The sequence below is a fragment of the Meleagris gallopavo genome, chromosome 2 (genome assembly GCF_000146605.3).
Source record: "Meleagris gallopavo isolate NT-WF06-2002-E0010 breed Aviagen turkey brand Nicholas breeding stock chromosome 2, Turkey_5.1, whole genome shotgun sequence".
Taxonomy (NCBI): Eukaryota; Metazoa; Chordata; class Aves; order Galliformes; family Phasianidae; genus Meleagris; species Meleagris gallopavo.
The window spans coordinates 65986181-66004677 of record NC_015012.2 but is presented as its reverse complement, the minus strand read 5'-3'; the positions used below and the strand labels follow the sequence as shown (position 1 = coordinate 66004677).

The window sequence follows — 18497 nt, the reverse complement described above, 5'->3', positions numbered from 1 at the left end:
AAAAAAAAAAAAACAACTACTGAAAATTGGATTAGTAATTGCATATGTCATGAACAATAAGAATTTCAAGATTTTCACATACATAACCACAAATAAGCAAGTGAATGATGTGTATATCATTCAGGACTTTTCCACCTTTTTATTTCACAACAAGAATGCCTTCTGTAGAAAGGAAAGTTTTCTTTGAGTCATAGTATAGAAAAATTTAACACCTACTCATTGAGGCAATGATACTATTTTATTATGCTTACGTTAATTAATCTTAACCAACAAAGTCATTCTGCATTAAATAGAGGAAATATTCCTTGTACTGGCAACATTATTTAAAGTACTTTTTTAAAGTATTTCTTGAAAATATTATGTGTTCTTTAAATTAAAGATCAAAAACATAAAGTCAGTTTTAACAAGTAAATACCAACAGATGCTTAGAATGAAAACTAAAATCTTAGTAGCTACATTCTAAGGAAAAAGTACCATCATTTCTTTTTAAATCATTTTATTCCCCACTATAATGTTATTGAGCATATTGTGTTTGTCTTCTATATATAATAAAACTCTTGATTTCTAATTTTCTTCCCTTTACAGATTTTTGAAATGAAATTTTGGGCTTCTTTTTGCTAATATTATGACGTTTATAAAAAATTTTTTCATCAATGTAGATTACTTTGAAAAAGTAACCTGCCAATGCAAATCATCCTATGGGCTATTCAAACTAGCATGCCATGAATCTTGTTTTGAGGTACTTCCCTGCCATGTAAGCCCACATAATGAAAATGAGTAAGAAGGGAATAGAAAAAAAAAAAAAGAACAAAAAAAGACAAATAAGATGCAGATTTCTTCTTTTGCATGGACCTATCAAGACATCTAGTGACAGCTGTATAGATTCAAGTTATTTTTCAGTTACATGAGAAATGAAGGAAATGAAGGAAGAAAATCACTCAGTAGGAGCACTCTTTATAGCAGTCAAGGCCTTTTGAACAATGTGACACATTAGAGCTAAATTATGCACTAACACTGATTTATGGAAAGGAGCTGCACTAAATTAAGTAGAAATTCTAAATTAAGGAGAAAATCAGAAATTAAAAGGAAAGGCTAATTTATTAGGAAATCATTTACTAACCTCCAGCATTATGGAAATAGTTCTAAAAGTAAAGCCTCAGTGGAAAAAATATAAAACTAATGGACACAATCTTGAAATACACAAACTCCTGGAAAGCTTAAGGGCTCTCCGGAGCAGCTGTGCTTCCCCACCCCCACACATTAGATAATGAACTTCAGTTTCTCCAACTAAGAGTTTTAAAGAGGAGATCTTTGGAAGCTGATGTTAATTCTTAACAAATCTTGGAGAACTGAGGAAATCCGGAATGGGAGGATTCTAATTTTATTCCAATATTTGAAAAGGTTACATAGTGACTCAAGTAATTATGATCCTGTCATCATAGCATCAGTTATGGGCAAAAGGATGGAACAATTAGTATGAAGCTCATTTACTTAAAAATTTGAAGTAGGATTATAATTTAATTGATATCAATCAGTTATTGTCAAAATAGCATGGACTGAGATTATTTTAGATTTGGTAGTGGCTGATCAAAGCACTAATTTTGATTTAATATGCCACAGTAACTATGTAATTTTACTTGCAACAAAAGATTAATATAATATAAAATCAATGGGGCATGTATTAAATGGCAAATGAATTAAAAACAGGCCATCTCATCTCTAAAAATAAATGTAAAGGAAAAGAAGCTTATAACTTTTAGTGAAAGATTAGTTTTCAGCCGCATTTTTTTGTCAACCATCTCTGAGAAACCATACAACTGTGTTCAAGTTGGCAAATAATGATAATAATATTATTGTTGATAAATAAGGGTTGTTTATGTTTTTGTGCTGGAAATTGGAAAGAATTTTTTCAACTTGCTAAATATTCTCTGCCTTCACAGGAAAAAAAAAAAAAATAAAAGTTTAAGATGTGCATTTTAACACATTACAAAAGAAAAAATGAAGATCAGGTTGTCAGCACTATAAGTCAGTGCAAAGTTGATTTTCTAGATTATTATTTTAATTTCTGGGAAGCAAATCCACATTACTTCACAGATCTGCAAACAAAAGCAGCTTTCCAAGAATGGATTTTTCCTTTCTGAAGAAAGAAAAAACTCATCTCCAGAGATGCAACAAACTACTAGCAAAGCACTTTATAGTGCAGTGTCTAAGATGTCTAAGGACTTATCAGAATGCCTGTAGCATTTTCTTGTAGCAATGAGAAAGCTCATTTGAGTAGTGATAGAGTTTCAATATGGAACAAGGGGGCAAACTCAGCCACAAGATGTGAAATCAATTTGTAATGAATTTCCTAGAGAAATAGGCAATTTACTAAAGGGCATGAAACACTAACTTGTTAAGAAGTGCATGTGAAAAATCCAAAAAGAATCATTCCTCTCCATTCCATGTGGGAAATTACATGTGGTACAATAATGCCAGGAGGCAGGGGAAGAGCAAGCAGCTAGCATGTTGGAGTAGTTTGGCTATTCCAAGTATAAGGAAAGAAAATCTGCTGGTGAAAAATTATCAAGAAAAGGCATTTTGCTTTTTTTATTGCTGTGATCATTGTCAGATGAGGTCTTTGTCTTCTGTGAATACAGGATGACAGTCTGGCCTATACAAAGTCAATTTCATTAGGGGACTGGGTGGATTGCATTTAACAGCATTGCTCACCTGTTGATTCTCCACATTCCCTGAGGTACAGACTACATAATTCAGTAATATCACTGAATTGAGGCAGAGTAGTTATTAATAATTTAAAATTGCTACTTCACTATGCAAGGACTTCTCTTCTGTATGCTCAGGAGGGGAACCTTGGACACAGGAATCTGTTTCTGAGTTAACGATGGCTTAATTAATGGTCAGCAGCCAGCTGCTACTCAGAGATGTAATCAAGGAGTTTTTCAGAGAATGTGAAGCAATGGTACAACTGAAAGATAAGATCTGCATAACATCTATATGGAACCCTTTAAACAACTGCATATGAAATTGAACTTTCCAAGGGAATCAAAGTGTCTGATGAGATGAAAATCAGTCCCAGTGTTTCTAGCTTCTCCCTACAGAATTTTGGTTATTTTGATAATGCAGATTCTCCTACAAGATTAAGTACTGTATAGTCTGACGTATTAAATTTTAGGAAAAAAGAGTGAAAGTGCTTCCCAAAAAGACTTTACAAAATACTATATGTTCCAATGTAATGTAAACACATTCAAAGTCATTGTAACATGCAGAAGCATTCTCTATTGCCTGTACAGGAAGATAGGAAACCAGGTATGTTTTTGCTGTCTTGTTCACAATAATTCTGCTTTATAGCTTTATATATTGTTTAAAATTCTACTTATTTTTCTTTTAGTGTAGGCTAGTTATATATGGAACAAGAAATTTGCTAACTGCATTGGTTTATTTTGAATTATTTGGTTGCTAAATTTTGAGACAAAATACAACATTTAGACCACTGGATATTTTTCACCTAAGTCTCCCCACAGAATTTGTATTTCAGTGAAAAAATGTAGGAATTTACATCACTTTAGGATTTCTGTTTCAAAACACTAATTGCAATTCAAGAATGTCTTTAATATTCTCTCTAAATAATAAAGAGTACTACTTCTTAATCATTGCTTAATGGATTACAATCAGCATGTCTAGACAAAGCAAATTCGTGTTTATCTCCTAGGAAAACTAACAAGCAACAGTTAAGCAACTTGTCCATTTTTATAAAAATTTATTAATTTAACAAGAAATGCTTTGAAAGGCTCAAAAGCTCACAGAATTCTAGTTTCTCAGATTACAAATAGATCAATCATAGAATCATAGAATCATAGAATTGCTCAGGTTGGAAAAGACTTTAAAGATCATCAAGTCCAACCACAACCTAATCATACTACCCTAACTCAAACAACCCTCTCTTAAATCATGTTCCTGAGCACCACATCCATATTTTTAAACACATCCAGGAATAGTGACTCAACTACCTCCCTGGGGAGCCTATTCCAGTGCCTAACAACCCTTTCTGTAAAGAAGTTTTTCCTGATATCCAACCTAAGCTTGCCCTGGTGCAACGTAAGGCCATTTCCCCTCGTTCTGTCACTTGTCACCGATGAGAAGAAACCAACCCCTCTCTAGCTGTAGGCACCTTTCAAATACTGGAAGAGAGCAATAAGATCTATCTGCAGCCTCCTTTTCCCCAGAGTTAAATATAATGTAATCTAATACAGAGTTCGTTTCTGAAGTAAAATAGCTTATTTCACTGGTTATGACAAAGAATCAGAAGCAAAGCCTCTAGCAGTTAGTCATATAGCCAGCTTTTACTAACTATCTTATGTTTTGGACAACTTGAATCACTTACTCCTTATTGAACTTCATAAATACTACTGTGTTGAGAAAAAAAATCAAGAACAATTTGTAAATGCCTACAGCAAAACATTTGTACTTGATTTTTTGGAGTAAAATCTACTAGCATTCTTTTTCACTTTTCATCAGTTCTGTGGTGTGATTTTCTTTCCTAGCTTGAGAACATGACGTAGATGTGCAGAAATCATTTCAAAAACAGAAAACAAACAAACAACAACAACAAACAACAACAGCAACAAACAGTGAGTACCAGCACATATTAAATGTTTTTTACCTTAAGACTAGTGTAACAATTTGTTATGTCCATTCCATCATTGTAATAGGGATATTACAAAGAGAGCAATGTGAAGAATAGGAATTGATATGCCCTTGTTGTAACCCTTCTGTATTACAACTTCTGTACAACCTGTATCATCATAATTTTGCTGGTAATTGCTTTTTTTTCACTCAGATAATTCATTGTTCTTTGCATCTCCATACTCTACTGGTGTCTTGCCTCAGCAAACATGATTTGACCCTACATTAATACATTTATCAGTTCAGTTCTGAAACATAATGTGTCCCTTCCCTTCCTTTTCCTTCCCTTTCCTTCCCTTCCCTTCCCTGTTCCATTTCCTTTCTTTTTCTTTTCCTTCTTTTCTTCTTTCTTTTTCTTGCTTTTTTTTTTTAATGTCACTTAAAATTTTTACTATCAAGGATATTTTTTTGAAAGTCCCTGAAGGGTGTCATAGAGTATACTGAAAATTTCAAAAAGGTACTTGAAATTCACTTGTAACTTTAGAACTTTATCTGCAATCCACAATCATTGCTCATGGTACTGGGCTGCCATGTCTAAGTTATAGATGTGTGTTCCTGTACTGTGTATCTGTAAAAAGAGCAAATGCAGTAGTGTTTACATGCATTTTTATTTTGAAGCTTTCATCTTCACTGTTGATAGACATTTAACCCTTTGTTAGACTGTATTTTGTTTTTCAAAGGTCACTTTTCCAGATAAATGTGTTATTTCTTTGAGTGTGAATTCTCAGTCCTGAAAAAGAGAAAACTTAATTTAACATTTCAGTTGCAGCTATGATTTACACAGCTTCTACTTGAAAGAGAAGTTAGCTGGAAATAGAGATCACCTGAGGTGCTAGAGTGAGGGAGACACTAAAAGATAGTCCAGACCTGAAGTGCTCTCTAGTGTCCTGAACTACAAAACTGTATGTAACTGGCTAAGTTTTGACTGCAAACAATGCTGTAAAGGACAGAAGTATGTTTAATGTTAAGTTTTAAAGAACTGTGATAAAATGCTTCCTGGTTAGGAACTGTTGGTCAAGCACAGGCAGCAGCCAAACTCATTTCCCTCTCCCTTCCACAAAATGAAAGGAAAATTGTGTGTGAAAAATTTGTGGATCAAATTTTGACACTTTATGAAGGAAAGCAAAGAAAAGAGAAAATTGTTCATTGCTTCGCATCAGCAAATGTTCAGCCACTTCATAAGATACAGGGCCTCAGATGCGTGATATTTGCTTGTGGAGGCAAACACAATAATTGTGAATGTCCCCCCTTACTCCTCCTTTCCCTATGAGCATTGGTGAGCATGATGTCATATGGTATGATTATCCCTTTGGTCTCTTTCAGTCAGCTGTCCAAACTGTATACCCTCCCAACTTCTTGACTGCTTACATCTTAGTCACTTTTGGGATCCAGGGGTAAGAGTGACAGCCCTGATGTTGTGAAAGTACTGTTCAAGCAACAATCATTGTAATGTAATGTAATCAATATGCAGTTCCAGCATAGGCACAGGACAGTCTAAGGGAAAAAACATTCTCCACTAGAGAAGAAGCAATCAACAAGTGTAGCAGCAACAGTAAAGTGAAGAGTACAATAAGTACTTCTTGGCATCTGGCCTGCCTGTACTTCCCTTATAGCAAAGGATGATGCTGTGCCCCCATCTAGTTCTCTCTGCTTTGATTGGCTTTTCCTTGAGGCTTGTTCAAGCAATCTCATGGGAATATGAAGGTGTTTTATTTGCATCACACCAATAGGCAGCAGTATTTCATAAGGCCTGTGATGTCTGCAGACCAAGTATATACCTGTGGAGCAGTCACAGCAGCACTTGTTACAAAAAGCAGAGAGAAATGATCCAATATCTCAGGTATTGAGAGTAATTTCACAGCAGAAACAGGAATGTTGTGTGCTCATAGATCCCATAGTAACTTAAACATTCTCCTTCCAAGAATGGTACCTCCTTAGGTTGTGTGATGGGCACAGTTTTTTCTTCCTCAGAGAAAAATTTTACTGAATTTCGGCCTGTCCCCAGAACCTGACAAATCCCTCAAAACCAGACATACATGAAACCATGAATCACTGAATCCCTGAGATTAGAAAGGGATTAAAACCTCCTCTGTTCAGACAGAATAAACTATATACAGTTGTCTAGCCCTATATCCAGTGAAGTCTTGAGTAACATCACAGATGGAATCTCCACATCTCTGGATAGCCTCCAGCGTTTGACACTCTCAAAGTAAAGAAGTGTCTTCCTGTGTTCAAATGGAGTTTCTTAGTTTTGTATTTTAATTTGGCCAGTGCTATCAGTGGGTACTACTGAGGAAAGTCTGACTCCCTCTTCTTCATTCCCTCTCATCAAGTACTTATTTATATGCATCTCTCCAGGTCTTCTCACTATGCTGAACAGTTCTAGTTCTCTCTACCTCTCAAGTCCTTTAAGGAGGGAAATGAAAGACATCATAGTATTAGTCACATAAGAGCCAGAGGTTGTCTATTTTTTTGTTTGTTTGTTTTAAGGTGATGATTGATAAGTCTTTTTCTTTCCAGTACTATGGAATAAGGAAGCCAAATGAAGCTCTAAACTACTACTTGCGCATCCTGCTCTACATTTTTTCTCTGCCTATGCTCATGCCCCTCATAAGTGATTAAATGTTTTCATCAAAATATGAAGTGTATTTGTGTGTATGTGTTTGTGTGTGTGTGTGTTTTAAGAGATCTGAATCATTTTAGCTATACATTTGGCAAACTTCATTCACTTCATCTTCCTGGCATTTCATTATATTTTACGATCACAAAATCAACTCTCCAGCAACAAAGCAAACGTGGCTCTTTGAAATAAATGTTGTCATTAACAAGCTATGCCAGGCACAGTGACAGATTTGTAGCTGTAACGAATAACATTTCCCACAAAGTTCTCCTGTCTGACAGAAAATCTGTGACATTACTGCTGGCAACAGTGTTGGAAGCTAAAAGATTGATTGATGCAAGAGGATAATTGAAACCTCAGTAAGGTCACATGCATGTCAACCTAACAACCAAGCTACCACTGTAAGATAACCTTTATCATGAAACAGTTTTTCCATGAATAATTCCCCCCAACACTCACACACACTGAAAACACAGACTTTTTCCTAGTGACCATGAGTTACTTAATGATGGCTTATCCTAACTGATATATTCAGTCTGGGTCTCTAAAACAAAAATTTGGTTTTTACTTCTGGAATCTCAGGTTGCTGGAGTCGGTTTGAAGTTGTTGGCAAAATTCAAGAATGTGCGTATCTAAATTATCATATGATTATTTTAATGTTGATTTCAGATCACTCTTAAATTTGGTGCCATATCCAAAATGATATATACAAAATGTATACATATGTCAACCTAGTATTTTTTATAACAGAGACCAAAATTAGTTCTCTCAATAAAATGTGACATACTTCATATCAGTTATATAGATTTTATTTTACACTTATGCTAAATTTAAAATATTTTACTGTATATTATGATTATGTCATTTATTTACTATTATTCTATGTACAGCTCTGGCAGGAACAGGGCTTACCAATAGGCTCAACTGTCAGCCTCTGTTGACAGTTTTGCTTGTCTCTTCCTATTTTTGTCTGTTGCTGATTTTCTCTCTAGATACATCTTTCCTCAAGTTCCCCTCAGGTCTTTTTCAATCTCTGTAAGTTTTTTCTTTCTCTTCTCTCCGCAAGCTTTGTTTCAACTGTTCTTACAATCTGTGTACTGATTCCTGCAGTTCCTAGGCATTCATCGTATTCTCAAAAGCAGCTTTGGCTGACTTCACTGGAGCAGCACAATTTCACCCTGTGGTTATGAACTTTTTCCTATGTATCTTTTCTGGTTTACTTCATTGACTGGAAATTTGATTCTTTTTTTTTCTTTTTTTTTTTTTCCCTTGCACTTTATCAGCTTTTTCATTCTGCTGCCTTTATTCTTTGCTGTTTTTCTGTCTCTCTTCTACTAACAGAATAAGAGAAGAGTGAATTAGGAAGCAATCCTCTGTTTGGGTAGGGCCACTAAGAGCCTAAAACAAATACTGACTGTATTCAGGAAAGTATTAAGAACTGTAGAGCAATTTATTTCAGTGTAATTTTCCAACTTTCTAACATAAAAAACAAGCAAGTCATTAAAATATGCACTAACTTGTAGTATGTGCTTTTTATTATTTTTTGAGAATTTTAAAATTTCTTTTTTTTTTCCTCACTACCTTACATTTCAATCTGTAGTCACAGAATTATAACAGAACCGCAGAGGATGGAAGGGACCTCTGGAGAGCCTCTAGTCCAACCCCCTGCTAAAGCATGTTAACTAGAGTGGGTTGCACACAAAAGTGTCCAGGCAGGTTTGGTTATCTCCAGAGAAGACCTCTCTCTGCACCCTGTTTTAGTGCTCTGTCACCCTCGCAGTAAAGTAGTTCTTTCTCATCTTCAGATGGAACTTCCTGTGTTCCAGTTTGTGACTGTTACCCCTTGTCCTTTTACTGTGCACTACCAAAAATAGCCTGGCCCCATCCTCTTGACACCCATGATTTAGATATTTGTATAGTCCCTTCTCCAGACCAAACAACACCAGTTCAGAACAGTTTCCCCATAAATGAGATGCTCCAGTCTCCTAGTTATCTTTGCTGCCTCCATTGGACACTCTCTGGTACCCTGTCTTTCTTGAACTGGGAAGCCCTGAACTGGACATAGTACTCCAGACACAATACTCACCAGGGCAGAGTAGAGAGGAAAGATCTCCTCCCTCGACCAGCTGGCCACGCTCTTTTTAATGAACCCCAGAATACCATTGGCCTTCTTGGCCACAAGATCACACTGCTGGCTTTTGGCCTCTGTTGTCCATCAGGACACCCAGCTTCTTCTCCAAATTTTTTCCAGCAGGCCAGACCCCAGTCCAGACAGATGTGTGTTGTTTTTCCTCCCAGGTGTAGGACTCTACACTTGTCCTTGTTGAATCCCATCAAGTTCCTCTCCATCTACCACTCCAGACTGTCCAGGTCTTGCTGAACGGCAGCACAGCCTTCTGGTGTGTTCGCCACTTCTCTCAGCTTTGTATAATCAGCAAATTTGCTGAGGATGCATTCTATCCTTTCGTCTAGGTCATTGATGAAGATGCTAAATAAAACCAGACCCAGTACTTATACCTAGGGAGCACCACTTCCATCTAGATACTGTGTCTCTGATCACCACCCTTTGAGTTCTGCAAGTTAGCCAATCCACCTCACTCATCTAACCCACACTAAGCTTACCCAAGAGCATGTTATAGGAGACAGTGTCAAAAGCCTTGCTGAATTCAAAGTAGGCAGTATCTACCACTCTCCCATCTTTTACCCATCTAGTCATGGCATCATTTTGATTGGATTAGTTAAGCAGGATTTCCCCTTAGAGAATATGTGTTGTCTACTCCTGATAACCTTCCATTCATCCAGTCGCTTGGAAATGACATCCAGAATAAGTTGTTCCGTCATCTTCCCAGGGACAGAAGTGAGGATAACTGGTTCACTTTGTATAAATTTCATTTTATTCGGTATATTTTTGTTCAGATTCAGGCAAAAGCCTCCCTACATTTGAAAAAAAGAAAATTTATCAAAATTTAAATGTGAGAATTGAAATGTAAAAAATAAATATTTCATTTTAGAGCAAATATTAATTTAGTAATTTTACACTCCCATGAATTTTTGTAAATTTTCTGTATTTCAGAAGATTTTCAGAATATTTTTTTCGAACAGTCTACTTTAGTAAACTCAGAATAAATCTTAACTAGATTAAGTTGCTACTGTAGTCTCAGCTGGCTTGTGTCATTGGACATTGCTTCCTAGAGTCTCCGCTGAACCATTTCTACAGTTGCAAATCTGCATGAGGATGGGAAGCCATCCTCCTATGGCCCCGAGCCCCCAGCGCTGACTCATATCCTGAGAATCTCCATCTACCAACCAGACTATTTTCTTCTCCTTTGGTACAACTCGGAGTTCAAACTTCTATAGCTGCAGGATCTCCAAGAAGATCCAGTGGCTCTCTTTCTTGCCATCTCTGATGTTACACATTATGCTGAGCTCTTCACTCAGATCCTTTGCCTTATGACACAAATCCTACACCTGAAAAGTTCTGCCACACAGCTGTCCAGGGAATGTAAGGCAGATAGCAGGTCAGGCATAACAGGAAATACAACATATTTTTCCTATCAGAGGATAAAAAGATTTCCTTGAATTATGCTCTTCTATCCAGAGACTTGTTATATGGACCAATAGAATTTGCTGTGGAATATCTTGTTTCCGTGAATGAACTTTAGTTCCTCAATTTATTCATAAAACAGTTTCCAAATGGCAATAATTCATGAAACTGAATGTATTCTTGGTAATACATAATTTAAAGTAGGAGATTGCAAGTGAAAAACTGTAATTCTACACGACTGCTATGAGAAAATATGCATGCCATGTTTATCCATAGTATAACTGACTGCATAGTAGAATAATCATTAGAAAAACTCATTTTATGATGTGTTCCTATCAAAAAGGAAAAACTGTGAAAAGGAGAGAGTAGGATTTTTTCCCTGTTGCCTTCCTACTAAGAGTCTGGTTTGACCCCATTCTGTGTATTCCCCTTGCATTTCAAGTGATTATCCAAATCTTCCGCCATCTGCTCATTGCTAGCTTTCAAAAAGGTAAAAAACAGGCAGCTTTCTTAGAAATAAAACATAAAATTTAAATGCCACAAGAGACATAATGTTCCTCTATGAAAACTGCAAGTTATATAAGAAGAAAAGTAACACAATAAATAAATAAATAATATTTGACTCTGCCAGAAATTAACTCTTAATGCCATTACTGTAATGAAGCATAAGGTCAAAAGAAAGAAATAGAGATTTTAAATTAGTATTTTCACTGTAGCAATGGAACCACTGCTGATTCCCCTAATCTGCTCATGCTGACAGACCCATTATCTACAATTATTCTTTATTCAAGTGTAAACTAGCATTATGCATGGAGCTGTTGCTACTGTAATAAATTTTTAAAAAGCTCTGTACTGTAAGATGTAGCTGACTTCACCAAGCTACAGAGTCCTACACTAAAAATGTTTCCTTCCATTTGCTGTCATAACTTGGCTTTTATTCTATCCTTTACAAGGAGTGAAAATTAATCAGTTGAAGTCTCTATTTGAATTTAATGGATTAAGAAGAAAAATATAAGGAGAAAATGAACGAAAGGAGAAAGAGACAGCTGTCTTTAGAACTCAGGAAAGATCTGCTCCCATTAGCACATCGCCCTCTATACCTTCTCTCTGCACTTACTCTAAGGAAGTAACACACATGTAAGTGAAGTCTTACTTCTGACAGCTGAGGAACAAGCTCTTTCATTTCTGCAGATCAGTAGTATGGTAGTGACATCACTGATGAATTTGACTGTACTGTTATCAAGAAAACTGAAGCTTTGCATTGCTTTTTTATGTGGTATCTGTGACAGGGTTATTATTCACGGACAGAGAAAGATTTTTATGACAACGTGTAAAGACATTCAGAAATGAATAAATAAATTATTAGGAAAAAAAAAAAAAGATCAAAATCTGACAAACGCACTGACAGCAAAAGCAAGTCATCGAGGAAATCCATACAAAGCAGATTCCAGAGCATGGGAGTGACATTAAGGAGTAAATCCTTTTGTAGTTGTCCTGCTGTTGTATTCTGTCCTCCAGAGTGACCTCCACTCAGTGTTAGTAGAAATACCCACCACACTGCTCTTATGAGCTGGCTTTACAGACAATGTCCCCATTAAAAAACATTTAGAAACAGCTGGAATATTTCTTCTGAAACATATCCACATATGTAACAGGCCAAGAGTTTGTTTCACGGGTTTACTTTCTGCCTTTCTGATCCATTTCAGCATGCATTTTGAAGGTCTAAGGGGTCACAGGCTCTCAGCTAGTGCCTGATAGGTGCAACACACCATCTTCCATCATGGCAGGAGAAGGGCTTACATGTGGTCACACTAGTGAATTCCTGGGTCTTCTTAACATTTTAAACAGCTTACATTAACTATTTCTTACTTGACTTCTTTCCTGTGAAACACAGAGATAAGCACCAATAAGAACATTAAGAAAGTAAAAACATCATCCCAATGTAGAGTTGTTCGGCAGAAGTAAATAGATCTAGGCACAATTATTGAAAATAAAAGTAATGTATGTTCCAAGGTATAAAACAGACACAGAAATAGAAAGAAGTATAAGTAATGTCAGAAAAAACTCCTTTATATAGCATGCAACTTCTGATCTCATGAGGCACACACTGCCTTGTTTTAATATTTCTCGTCTGTCACAGCAACATTATTGCGTTTTTAAATCTGAACCCAAACTTCATAATAGTCTATTAGATACAGACTTCCTCCCTTATACCAAAGCGATCCTGTATAAAGAAGTCGAGCTTGTACCATGGGTATTATGATAATATATATTGCATTAAAATTAATGCAAGTAAAAGGATTGTAAGCAAACTCTGTAAAAATTAATAAATCAAAGAAGTAAGGTCACTATTTGCTCTGTTCTAATTCCAGCTTTATAGAGATGGTTTTTAAATTGACAGTCTGAAGACACTGCTTTTCCCTGATTTTATCCTTATTGAGCCTGTGGGAAAGGTAAAGATACAAAGGGGGAGCCCACCTCCTCACCCCCTGCTGCTGACAGCACCAGCAGTGAGACCCTTCCAGCCATGATGAGGCCCCAAGGCACCACTGTCCGGAAAATGGCACTTGCTCGCATGCACACAGAGTTTGTCCCTTGGGAAGTAGTGCAGAGACTGTGTGGGCTTCATGCAGGTGTTTTCTCTGAAGTGCTCAATTTATCAACACTAAGAAGTCTCATCCAAGCAGCTTATAACTCGGATACAGGCTTATTTTCACCAAGTCAGCAGAAACCCCATCCAAGATCCCAAGTGACAAACTCAAACACATTGGATGCACTAAAGATTTTCAGTGAAATAGAAGTAATGGATTTAATGAGGGAAGCAACATATTTGTGGAACTGCTTTCAAAAAGTTCTGCTCTGAACTAGCACTAGTCACAGAGGATTTCAAACTAGATTTTGCTCCAAGTTTATTAGATTTAACATAAACTCAACATGGTTGAGTTTTTTTACACCAAAAAGCATAAAACAGCATAAAGAGGTTGAATCTGTGTCTCTATAGTCAAAAATACTCTATCAAGGTAAGAAAACAGGTGTAGAATACAAAGGAAATTAAAGAATTAAAGATCCTGGTGAATTCTCAGGTCTTCTTTTCTGGAGTATAAGTCCTGAACATGACAGAAGTATTTGAATTTTAGTGTAATGTACATCCCACAGTTACTAATGTCATCTACTTTAATGTATTCATTCTACAAGGATAATGGACAGTGAAAATGGGCAAGTTATTGTTAGAGCATTCAGCGTGCTGGCTTTAAATTATCTATCAGAACAAACATGATTCCTAGTTAATTAATGTAGATCTGAATCTATCACACCCATCATCCAAGCACCTTTGCTGCTAAGCAATTTGTTTGTACTGCCTTCTTACAGAAAAAAAAGCTATAGACAAAGTAGTCATGCTGATACATCATTTTAAAGGGAAATAACTTGTACTGCAGAAGCACCTTGAATTGTTCCATTTCATTTTTCTTGCATTTTCAGATGATAAAAGCATTTTTGGATGCGCTAAATGTAAACCATTCACATAAAGGAATAGGAAATTCAATCTTCCTTTGGGATAATATGATATGATTTCACAATTCTTTAAGCAATGCCTAAAAGGTCAAGCAAGCGACTCATCAGAAATAGGATGAGCAGCAGTAGCCAAATGGAAAAACAGAAAAAAAGATATAAAAGATGCACTGAATAATTTTTATGATAGGTGTAATTTCTAGTAGATTAACTGAGTAATTTATACATGAACATCTGTGAAAATCAAGAATAATCTTTCTGTGAACTTCAAAATTATTAGTACTAGCTATGGTGGCAAGGACAGCCTCTGGAGGGAGTCTAATGCAGTCTTCACAACTCTATTCGGAAAGCAGGAAGTACAGAACAGCACAAAATTGGAGTAAAGACAGATCAAATTATACATGTGACTTCTATATTTATAATTATTTTTCTTAAAGTATTTTCTCTCTTCCATTACCCCTTTAATTTACCATCAGTATTTTCACTGACATTCACCATCAAAATTAAGACCTAAAAATTCACTTGCTTGATCTTTTAGGCATTTCTTAAAGAATTATGAAATCGTACAGTATTATCCAAAAGGAAATGGAATTTCAAAGTCCTTCATGTGAAAGGTATATATTTAACACATCCAAAACTATCTTTAAAAGAAAAGATTAACCTATTTTTTCTATTGACCTTGTTTTAGTCTTTCTCTTTTTTATTTTCCTTGTCGTGCTGTTTGATCTTCCATCCTAAGAAACAATCATGTTAATCCATGCCACCTACTATAAGATTTGCCTTAAGTATACTCGAAGAAAAAAGCAAACATAAGCTTGTATTTCAATGACTTAGTATGACTTAGTATTCAATTGATTTTACTCTCAATTTGTAAACTGTGAATATCAAAACCTTAAAGAGCTGATTGTTCAGAATAGCAGTTTATTTGCACATCTATGATTTTTAGTGTCTTCTTATATCCATTGTGCTTTCATTACAAGTACTTTTCTTCAAAAAGTTCTATAGAACAAGACAGTTTTCTGAAAAAGTCATGTGCAGAAACTGAGAGATCAATATGAGCAAGGTATTTTCCTAATTAACCAGAACTGAAGTAGACACAATTTTAAAGCTATAGGCTATTGAGGATGCTAAATATGCAATTTGTCTGGTATAGGAGGTGGGTGAACTGAGTGAGTAGTTAAAAGATATAATGACTGTTCTTCTCTGCTCGATTACTTCATAATCTGGAAGCCCTTGGGCTCTGGGTTTCTGCAGGAACAGCTCTCCAATGGCCACTGCTACATGTCCAGATGCTGCAAGGGCTGTTAACCTTCAGCTTTCCTTCACCTCCCCCTCACCCTATCTATGTACCTTGTCAAAACTCTGAAGGAGGAGCAGAATGTTGTAAGCATTCTCCTAAATATCTTCCTGTTCAAGGAACGCAGACTTTCCACAGCCTCTGCTCTGTATAAAGAGACGAGTCCAAACTGAACCATACATCATCTTTCCTAGGAAAATGACAAGACTGCTGAAATAAAGAAACTTATTTTTATGCCAGTGGCCCAGAATATCTGGCAGTCGCAGAAAAGTGTAGCCTAGTAGCTACCCTTTCAGCTATTCCTGAACAGCTGAAAACTGTTTATCTTCTGAACAAGGAAAAGTAGCATGAAAAACATTTTCTGACACTGCATGACAGGACAAGAAAATCACTTCATATCACTGTTATGTCTCAGGGGACTGCTCTGAAATCAATGATTCTGGCAGCCATCATACTTTTGGTGCTTATCCAACTTAACCTTAATTATACATTTTAGTTATTCAGCTTAGTGAGTAGTGACTAGAAGTTATAAGTCTTGAGGAGAAACACAAAAAAAGAGTACAATTATGTGAGCTAAATATTGCTTGGCAAGTATATGGCTGACTGATATTCATCTTCCAGCTGGGATCTGATAGCTTCTTTGAAGAAAAACACAGTCACTCAGTCTGGCACTGTGTCTTATTCCCTGTATCTACTTCCATGCCAGTTGTTTCCACCAGCTGAAGGACTAGAAGTTATAACACAGCTGCTTATTGCATAGAACAAAAGAGAGAAAAAAAAATCATTTAAAATTTTCTTCTTCCTCTTTCCCCTGGAGGCCGTGAGGAAAAAAACATTTTCTGCAAGCCCTACAGATAACTTCTTTTTGAACCAATAGAGGCAGTGATATAAAATCTTAGTCAACTTGCAGCCTAAAGGATAAAAAATGACTCTCTTCTCTCAGAAAGAAAGGAAATCCTACCATGTCTTCTTAAAAAGCCCATTCTGGAGCAGTCCTTCAAGAGAATACTGTCTCTTGTGCTATTTTTTAAATTCTTCCAAAGCAATTAATTAATTTGGCTCTCTCCTCCTTCTGGCAATTCATACATCAATTGCAATCTTATACTGAATAATTTTGTCCTGCTGCATGTTTTTTCTTTGTTTTTGTATAGCAGAATTATGTTCTGCTATAATATGTGTTAGTTTCTGCAAAAAACTACTGTACTAAATTGCTGCTGTGATACAATCCCTTTCTTGTTAAATGAAAACCAAGAAAACATCGTTTTTCTAAATGATTCTACTGAATTGCTCTTCCTTTCCATAGTGATTCTGTGAAGAGATTCCAATGACATTACCTTATTTTGGGTTATATTGAAGTGGATTGCAGACTCCAGCCTTGCAAGTGTCGTCTGGGTCAGTGGGTCTTCATCAGGGTAGCTAGGACATAGTTTTCTACCGTACAGTTCAGATGTAGTAGTTCATGCTAATGTTAAGAGAAATCATCAGTATTCTTCCTTACAAGTCTTGCATCCTTCAGTTCCTCATTTGCCTGTTTTGTAAAGTTACCCTTGGAATGCTGAGAATATTTCTGAGTTCACCTTAAAGACACTGTAGTGAAACAACAAGAAGAAAAATGTGGACTGATGATCTGGTCTCATCAATTTTAAACTATTTTTACATAATAAGATTTAGACTTCATTACGGGATAGGTTTTTTCTGACAAATACATTTAACTTACACCACCTTTATGTTGTTGTGACACTAGTAGACTTTTTAAGGGTTTGTCTACATTGCCTTCAGATTTTAGATCAATGATTGAGTTTTTGAGGCAAACTTTTCTATTATTTGCTGGCAGACTGTTATACTTTTGGGTGAATCTAACCTGGAAAACGACTCCCAGGAATGCATTTAATAATAGTTAACTCACTGCAGAGTCTCAGATACAGGAAATCTAAAGTAGAGCCCCTAGGAGATGTGAATTACACGCATAAAGGAAAGCCATTAAATTGCAATGGTTTTGCCTCCAAATCTTCTCACATAACACCACCCCGTTTACAGACATAAACACAGTCCTTTTTAATGCAGTTTAACAACACTGATAATGTGAACTGTTAGATTTAAAAAACACAGGCTATATCTGAACTGAAACTGAAAGTTCACTACAGTTTCTGTAGTACTTTCATATTTACACATCAGTATTTGGTAAGGAAAAGAGAAAAACAAATGAAATAGTGGGGAAAAAAATAAAAACTGCAAATGAGTTCAACTTTTGTTGACCAGGCAGTTGTTACCCCTTCCACAGAGCTCAGTAAGATTTTATCTATGAAATAAAATCAGATACAATATGTCTAATATTCTATATAAATGAGAAAGAATTCTCAAATCAAGCTCTTTAGAGAAAGATTACAGGAGAAAAAGGAACAGCCAACCATGATACTAAAGCACGTTGCAAAGAGACAGCAAACAATACAGTAAACAGCATATATCTTGTAAAATACACAGTCCAAAATTAAAATCCTTGCAGTAGTCTTTTAAATGTCACGCCCTTCTCTAAAACAATGTTGTTCAGTTACACTTGAGAAAAACCTGAGAACAGAAAATTGGGAATGCAAATGGTGCAGAAGAGCAGTTGGTGGTCTTATCATCTGAAAAGTGAGTCTCTGCAATAAATAACTATTCAAGTACAATCCTTTTCATGTCGTAAAATTCTTATAATTGCAATTCCTAATCATAAAATTGGGCAGGAGGAGTGACTGTCCCACTGAGGGCTTTAAATACAGCTTTTAATAAATTCTATGTACAAATTGCTAAAACTATAAATCATTGTGGTTTCCCTACTGGCCTGGTAAAAAGAAATGGTC

At 35.9% G+C, this 18497-nt stretch overlaps 1 protein-coding gene across 1 annotated transcript in view; it reads right to left on the bottom strand.

Annotated features, from left to right (window-relative positions):
• LOC100540680 (tyrosine-protein kinase FRK) overlaps positions 1-18497 on the bottom strand; it is a 112134-nt gene that overhangs the window by 72508 nt on the left and 21129 nt on the right. Inside the window, exon 2 of the mRNA XM_031552232.1 lies at positions 10094-10240. Coding sequence (XP_031408092.1) covers positions 10094-10240 — 147 coding nt within the window. The remainder of the gene's footprint in view (positions 1-10093; positions 10241-18497) is intronic.